At 34.6% G+C, this 8,369-nt stretch overlaps 1 protein-coding gene across 1 annotated transcript; it reads left to right on the top strand.

Moving 5' to 3' along the window:
* The first annotated feature begins 358 nt into the window (after nucleotides 1-358).
* LOC109803230 (acetolactate synthase small subunit 1, chloroplastic) lies at nucleotides 359-8,085 on the top strand. Its single transcript, XM_083069293.1, has 12 exons — nucleotides 359-669; nucleotides 767-980; nucleotides 1,148-1,231; nucleotides 1,321-1,389; nucleotides 2,412-2,495; nucleotides 2,619-2,771; nucleotides 3,978-4,064; nucleotides 4,401-4,505; nucleotides 4,599-4,721; nucleotides 5,773-5,925; nucleotides 6,819-6,884; nucleotides 7,760-8,085. The coding sequence occupies exons 1-12, from the start codon at nucleotides 467-469 to the stop codon at nucleotides 7,841-7,843; spliced, it is 1,425 nt and encodes a 474-aa protein (XP_082925419.1). The 5' UTR covers nucleotides 359-466; the 3' UTR covers nucleotides 7,844-8,085.
* Nucleotides 8,086-8,369: the final 284 nt, after the last annotated feature.

Genomic DNA, 8,369 nt, shown 5'->3' with positions numbered 1-8,369 from the left:
AACTTATTCTACCGAATCTCCATCGTGTTTTATCCCAAATTTATTTCGTCATAAATTTCCATTTTCATGTAATAAAATTTATAACAACGGGATACCTTTTTCTTCACTTATTTAATGATAATTATATTTTTATATTTATATATTATTTTTTTCAATATATCTAAGAATAAAATAAAAAAAATATTACACAAAATAAAAATTATATTTTAAATTTTTTTTAATCGTAAGATGGAATGCCTTTTTCATTACCGGTCTTAATAACCGTAGCATATTATCATAGTCAATTTGAAAAAATCAATGAGTGTTTTTGTTTTTGTACTATCATTTCTAAAAAATAGATAAATAAATAAATAAAACCGCCGCCACAACGCAGTGGAAGCAGAAGAACACGAGTTACTCTCGCAAGCCCACACACACGCACTCCCGGTGCCGTCACCTTTGATTTCAATTCGCTTCCCCTCTTCGAATGGCAGCCACACTCACTCCAATCCAAACCCTCAAATTCCGTTCTCCCAAACCCAAACCTCTCTTCTCTCCCAAACCACCTTCCATCTCCACTCCTCACACCTTCCGCGCCAACAAACTCAACCTCTCCGCCGCCTCCTCCGCCGCCACCTCCGCCGTCTCCGCCAGCGGCCCTACCACTCCTCCCTCTCCCTCCCGCTCAAAGCACGTCTCGTATTCCGTTCCTTCCGCGACTCCTTCACTTAGTTACTCTTCCGATTCGTTGTTACTCGTTAGTAACCGATTTTAAATGACAATGCAGGATTCGGCGGCACACGATTTCGGTGTTCGTCGGCGATGAGAGCGGAATGATAAACCGGATTGCCGGCGTGTTCGCGAGAAGAGGATACAACATCGAATCGCTTGCCGTTGGCCTCAATGAGGACAAGGCGCTCTTCACTATCGTCGTGTCCGGAACCGACAAGGTGCTGCGCCAAGTCATGGAACAGCTTCAGAAGCTCGTCAACGTTTTGAAGGTTCACCGTTTGTTCGTAGCGTGCGAGTTTTGTAATTAGCGCGATACTTGTGTGTTTTGTGTGATGTGCTATTTGGGGAAAGTGTTTGAATGTGAAAATTTTGAGAAAATGAATCTTAAGGAAACTTGCACTGACTGCTTGATGCTGCTGGTGTTGTTTCTGTCCAGGTAGAGGATCTTTCGAAGGAACCGCAGGTGGAACGTGAACTGATGCTTATAAAAGTGCATGCAGATCCGAAACACCATGCGGAGGTACCTGCTCAGTGGTTGGTGGTTGTTGTATATGTATGCGTTTGTTTGCTTCTATTTGTTTAGTTATTTATTTGATTGGATGTTTTCAGTTGAAGTGGTTGGTGGACATCTTCAGAGCTAAGATAGTGGATATCTCGGAACATTCAGTGACAATTGAGGTTTTAATTTTTTATGTTTTAATTTTTAATTTCCATGTTTTAGTGTATTTCTTGTTGTTGCTGGTTGAGTTGCATTATCATCTATCACCTTTATTCATATATATTGCTAAAACTTCTCGGATTCTGTAGAATTCTCTGTGAAGTTTATACCAGTTAGTTATACTAGGACCAAGAATTGAGAATATTTGTTGTTTGAGGTCATAATGTCTTCATGAAGGTTTCTTTCTGGCTATATTTGTGTATTTATGTATAGAAAATTTTGAGAGAGTCTTTTGAATGCGTTACAACACTACTCAATAGTCAATAGTAGGCTTAGATTTTTAATTGCAAAGTGCTCAATGCTCAATCATTGATGCGGCTCAAATATTTTAAGTGTCAATGGATTCAACAGTGCTGCCTGTGCCATTACAAAGGACTGTTTGACAAAAGTTGAAGGTGAAAGCAAATGGAAATCATTGTATGGCCAACATCAAAGTTCTGGTATCTTGCGGCTAGGCCTTTGTTCTTGCGTTGGTATGGTTAATTGGCGTGGGCTTCTAAACAATTGGATTGTAGTTGTAAAGTGGGGAAAAATATCATTCTTGTTTCATTAGGATAATTATTTATTATTGGATGTAAATTATGTTGAGTACAGTGCCTTGTGGCTTATTTTGGGAACATACTAGTGTTCATATACTGTTCCTTTCATTGCATAAATAATAATGGTATAATTAGGAAACTAAGGTTGAAGTATGACTGTATTGTTGACTTGGTTGGACTGCCTTTCTTTTATTGACTTAGTGTCTTTGATTTTTACTCAAATAGGATTTTTCTCATCTTTAAAAAATATCTGGAATAACTAGTGTGCTGATATGAACTGGGTAGATATTGTTAACCTTATTTGCTGAAGTGTTTGTTTCATATTTTATTTTCCATCTATTACTTGGTCACCACCATTACCATCATTACTTGCAATTCATCATTACCTATTCTTAGGGATAAAATCAGGTTATAATTTTAGGTGAGTTCTGCAAATGTTACAGGTAACTGGAGACCCAGGGAAGATGGCTGCTGTTCAAAGAAATTTTGGCAAGTTTGGAATTAAAGAAATAGCCAGAACTGGAAAGGTTGAGTACATAAGAAATTCCTTAACTTTTGTATCTTGTCCACTTTGTTGAGTGTTACTAGTATATTGTAGGCTGTGCAAAATTAACTAATTCATTATTATCTAATGATGTAACCATACTTAGATTGCATTAAGAAGGGAAAAGATGGGTGCATCTGCTCCATTTTGGCGGTATTCAGCTGCTTCTTATCCAGATCTTGAAGGAAAAACACCTGTTAATGCCCTCGTGGGAGCAAAAAATATGACTCCTGTTGCCAAAAATGATGTGCCTGTGGGGGTATGATCTTATATACTCTTTAACCCTACCATTTCCTTTTTAAATCTATGTTTGAACACTTCAACTTTAAAACTGAAATATATTAGCCTGAAATTAAATAATTGACATATCCTATCAAAAGTTTTAAATTTAGAAATCATGAACAAACTTAGTTTCCTGTATTAATTTGGCAAATTTTGCTAAATGGTTTCAATTCTTATGCATATTTCAAAACACTATTGACATTCCAGCTAATGATTTTTACAGCTGAACACTTTTTGTCCCTTGTGCTTTTGGAACATATTTTAATATTATATTAGAAAGGTTGCTGCTTAGTGACCAAGAGGTCACGGGTTCAAGTCCTGGAAACAGCCTCTCCGCTTGCGGGGGTAAGGCTGCGTACATCTACCCTCCCCAGACCCCACTAGGTGGGAGCCTCGTGCACTGGGCCGCCCTTATTAGAAAGGATTGGTAAACAGGCTGAAGTTTTATGGCAGTTTGCACTTTATGGAATTCTTTTGTGTGCCTGGCTGCAGTATAACGGCCTCATATTTAAGAATGTAGCTTTTTCCTTCAGCAAAATATGGGACAGGATTGTGTTTATGTATCCCCTTTGTTATTATGCTGTTTTCTTTTTTAAATGAGTTGTCATTTCTGACATTTACCTGGGCAGGCTCTCTATCTTCTTATCCACCCCCCCTCCCCCCCCCCCCCAAAAAAAAAAATTTCTTGCATCTTTTTTCCCATTTATTTTGGAGACTATTTTATCCTCCACACAGTTGTACTCACTCTTTTCCTTTCTTATTTTTTTTTTCTCATAAGAGGCCATTAGGTCCATCAAATTGATTTTGTATTGTTGATTGTGACTTCATTATCCATATACCTTTCTTTCCCTGACTCCACATTCCCTTAGACACCAAAATTCAGAGCAATTATTTGATTCTTGTTACTAGCTAGGTTCTGGTTCTGGTAGAAATTGAATGATACATTCTAGGTCAGTCTTGAGCATCATAATATATTCTTGTTGGACTTATATTGTCTTTGCTTAGCATCAACTGTTTTAATTTGAGTTTATAGAATTTCAATGATTGGTTGGTTAAAGGAGAACAAATCAGTAACTATTGCAAAGAATAAAGCTAACATTGGCATAAATGCAGTCCATTACTTCATGTTCAATATTTGCCCCCTTCTCTGACCTTTTCTTTTGATATGTTTTCTCGTGTGAAGGGAGATGTTTATCCAATAGAGCCTTCAGATGGTTTTACATTCAATCAAATACTTGATGCTCACTGGGGTGTCCTCAATGATGAAGATGTAAGTTGCTTATGTCCTTAAATGTAAAATGATTAAATTTAATTTAATTAGAAGGCTTGGGACAAAAGTTGTATTTAACTTTAATTTTGTTGAGCTAACATGATTTTTGTTTTCAGAAATCACGTATTAAAAGGCTTGGGACAAAAAAATTTGTTTCAAAAGTGCTTCATAATTTTTTTCAACTGTGAAGTCTTAATTATTATAATTAGAAATATTTCATGCTTATAAAGATCCAAAAATATAGTATAATGCTAGTTGCACATTAGCATGTAATATTCATCAATTTTCTGACTGGCATGTTTGGAACTATCTCACTGTTGGGATAAATGCCTTCAGATTAGTGGAATTCGATCACACACTTTATCCATGCTTGTGAATGATGCTCCCGGAGTTCTAAACATTGTTACAGGAGTTTTTGCTAGAAGGGGCTATAACATTCAGGTTTGCATTTTTTTTAATGTGTACAAAGTGCAAGCATATAAGTCTAATCTTTTGGGTTTTCTTATCTTCTTGAATCTGCTTTGTTATTTCCAGAGTTTAGCTGTAGGACATGCAGAAGTTGAAGGACTTTCTCGACTTACAACCGTGGTTCCTGGGACAGATGAGTCAATCGGCAAGCTGGTGCAGCAACTGTATAAGCTAGTAGAGCTACATGAGGTTCAAACTCTCTTTGAAAAAAAAAAATACCTCATATCCTATAAATTATTTGATTTGAGCAATAATTGTTTTTAAGTATTACTGTTTTCAGTGTCCTGTAGGCTGTAGCAGTTTGAGTGCTTGTTTGATTAAGTTTATTTTGCATTAAAATATATTTCTGAAAAAAAAAAAAAACTATTCCCACAAACCTTGTAAGGGCAGGTCTCCATCTATGGACCCAAATGAACATATCTGGCTTAGCCAAACATGTGAACCTGAGAAGTCTAGAAAGTAACCCAACTAAGCTTTTTTGTGATTTGGGGTGAAACTGTGAAAGTGGAGGAGGAACAGGCTAATGCCTGATAAGCTTGGAATAGTAATTCCCCATGGTATATCCTATTATATTCTAAAATGAGTAGTTACATCATAGGCTGTACTAAATTTTGGCTACAGTGAAGATTTAGGTATATTGGACTAAAGAATTTGCCAAAGTTGTTAGAATATTCCTCTAACTACAGATTGTCAGATTTCAACATTGAGCATGTACTGCTTGAAATCATTGATCATAGTTCAAACCTTGTTTTCCCCTTGTTTTTGCCTATGGACAATAAGCCTATTGTTTACTGTAGTTCAAATAAATTTTTTCCGTTGTTTTTGCCCATTGACAATAGCCTATACTTCACTGTAGTTCAAACCGCATTACATCCTTTCTTTTTTTATTGTTTGTGCACCTGGCTACCACTGGACATTTGTGTTGGTTTGGACACAAATGCAGAGCTAAATATTTAGTGGATTTTGTGTTCTCTAGTAGTATCTGAATAATAAAGAGTATTCTGAAACTCGACTATTTTGCACTAGCCTTATTTTAAAAACCTAACTTGTTCCAGAATTCCAATCGAAAAACTTTCTATCAGGTCTTATTTGCATAAATCCTTATCTTCCTATCTTTGTTTCTTCCTAATGTATTTTACCATTGAGAAAAAGATTGATAGAGTGCATAAATATTTGACCATTTTTAACATCAAAAAAATATGGCCATTTTATACATTTCTATAAACGGATATTTCTTCAGGTTCGTGATATCACCCACTTGCCATTTGCTGAGCGAGAGTTGATGCTAATAAAAATTGCTGTAAATGCTGCTGCACGGCGCGATGTCCTTGATATTGCCAGCATTTTCCGGGCTAAAGCTGTTGATGTATCTGATCACACAATAACTCTAGAGGTGAATTTTATGTAGACTTTTCAACCAAGTGATATAGTATCTTATTTAACATCAACTTATTTGATACTCAAACATGGTGAATACTGCTTTCCCCTATTTAGTGACTATAGGGTTCTTACAAATTGCACTTAAACCAATATATTTTAGCTGAATAATACGGTGCTACGAGGTCATAGGATCCTGCATTGTTATTAGTTTAATGTCTATTGGATGAAAATTTGTCCCAACAGTCAACAAAGCTAACACCAATTAGGCAGGGGATCAGAGCTGCTATCATATAGTTTTTTCAAGGTCATGAAAATAGATACCATTAAGCAATTTATCCAGCATCCTAACGTGTTAAGAATCATTCTATGCCGACTGTCTGCAGCATTACACATGTGTTTTCTCTCTTTATTGTGATGATCAGCTATCAGTCAGCAACAGAAGTGTTTGTTTTCTTCTAATCTTAACAAATACAATTGTAGGTTTAAATAACAATTGTACCCTAACCTTTATAGATCTATATTTTCCTTCTTTCAAATTAATATTATTGACAAAATTGGGGCCCTGAGATGATGTTTTTCCTCAAAAAAAGTGTAATATAGTAGAAGTTAACAACTGATGACACCATATTGATGCAAATTTGTTGGGTTGCTGCTAGGTTAATTAATAATTATTTTCTTCTTCCAACTAGACTTATGGTTATTAAGGCAGCAGATTACTTCTTTTTGCTTAAAAAGGTTAAGCTGATGAAACAAAATTGGAAATTTGATTTTTTTCTTTTTTGTATTTATTTATTTGCTTCCAAGTATTTGCATCTTTTGAAACTTCTGCCATGATTACTTCAGATTGACAGATCCTGTATTGCTTTGAAATTGTTTCCGGAACTAATTGATATGTTGTTGCACCAGCTTACCGGAGACCTGGACAAGATGGTTGCATTGCAGAGATTGTTAGAACCATATGGCATTTGTGAGGTATGTTGTATAAGTCTTTTCACCTTGTCATATTTTGCTAAGACAGTTGATTTGTTTAAATACCTTATTCCATAGATTTCCAGAATTGAATTTGGTGCATTTGCTGCCTTAAATGTATCTCTCGATTCTGTCCAAGATTGTTCATTTAGATGCTTTTATTTTGTTCTGACGTTTTCTATTGTTTAAGAGCATTATCCATTGTTTAAGAGCATCTGCAATGAGGGTTGCTTATAAACAACCTTATTGCAGATGCTCTAACAAGCCAGAATACCGGTGGAAAGAAAGATGGTCTTGGTTTAAGGCAGTTAGCACACCTCACTTATAGCAAACTACATGCCATTGTTGATTTTATTAAGCAGTTAGCACACTGATAGACATTATTTCAAAAACAAAATACTGAGTATTCAAAGGAGTAATATTTTGAGTATATATATTTTATTAAAATATAAAAACTGTAGAATATATATGAAAAATATACCACAATGAATAAGTATTTTTGTGACTGTATAGATTAAATAATAAATATATAATGAAATTAATATTAAATAATTTTTTAATATTTGTTTACACTGTATAAAAAGATATTTATATTATATCTGAAATTCGTAAAAACCTTCTCTGAAGTCTAAATGATTTTGTCTTTATAACAAGCAGAGGTATATGAACCTTTAAATTTTAGTAAATTAAGATCATGATGCACTTTAAATTTAATCGAGTTAATATAGTGCACTTATTCACTTTGAGTCTTGTGACATATAATCGGATTGGACCCAACTGGATGGTTCAGCCTTGTTTTTAGACTATGGTTTTTGCACAGCTAGCTCTGTTTATTACTTGAATCCAGTCTTTATGATGTTTGTTTATGATTGTTTGAGGTGGCACGAACTGGGCGCATTGCTCTAGTCCGCGAGTCAGGTGTGGACTCCAAGTACTTGCGTGGATACTCTTTTCCTTTATAATCTCTTCACCTGGGTGGAAGGACCTTCTAAGTCTTCGCTTGTAGAGCTTGTACTTTCCCTTATGCCATTTGCCTTCTAAGTTACCATGTTAAGTCTTTCAGCTATTTGCAAATCTAGGCTTGGGATTGACTAATTTTGCTGTAAAGTGGGTTCTAGATATTTAAATTCGTTTGGATATAACAAAAATTAGTTTTTATGTAGTAAATGAATTTTAAATGAAAAAAAAAACTGTTGAAAAATAATCACAAGTTTCAAATCTTCAAATTCATTATTAAAAAAAACTAGAAAAAATTGTTTATAAATTTCAATTAGTTTTTCAAACAATCAGCTTATTCTCCAAAATAGCTGAAATTTGGAAAAATCGTCTTTTCCAGACACACTTTCTATTGAATTTGTTAGTTTTAATATATAAAATATAAAATAATTTTAATTGTAAAATATTTATGATAAATTTTAATATTATTCTATTATAACAAATTTTAAAATTAATCATGCATTTTATGATTCAAGACATATTTTTTAGTTA

The sequence above is a fragment of the Cajanus cajan genome, chromosome 2, assembly GCF_000230855.2.
Source record: "Cajanus cajan strain Asha chromosome 2, NIPB_CcT2T_4, whole genome shotgun sequence".
Taxonomy (NCBI): Eukaryota; Viridiplantae; Streptophyta; class Magnoliopsida; order Fabales; family Fabaceae; genus Cajanus; species Cajanus cajan.
The sequence above is the reverse complement of the archived record's forward strand: the minus strand, read 5'-3'. Positions and strand labels throughout refer to the sequence as shown.

Coding starts and splice junctions, on each gene's coding strand:
- LOC109803230 (XM_083069293.1), top strand. CDS start 467: ATGGCAGCCACACTCACTCCAATCCAAACCCTCAAATTCCGTTCTCCC. Junction 1,390..2,411: donor AACATTCAGTGACAATTGAG/GTTTTAATTTTT, acceptor CAAATGTTACAG/GTAACTGGAGACCCAGGGAA. Junction 4,065..4,400: donor GTGTCCTCAATGATGAAGAT/GTAAGTTGCTTA, acceptor AAATGCCTTCAG/ATTAGTGGAATTCGATCACA.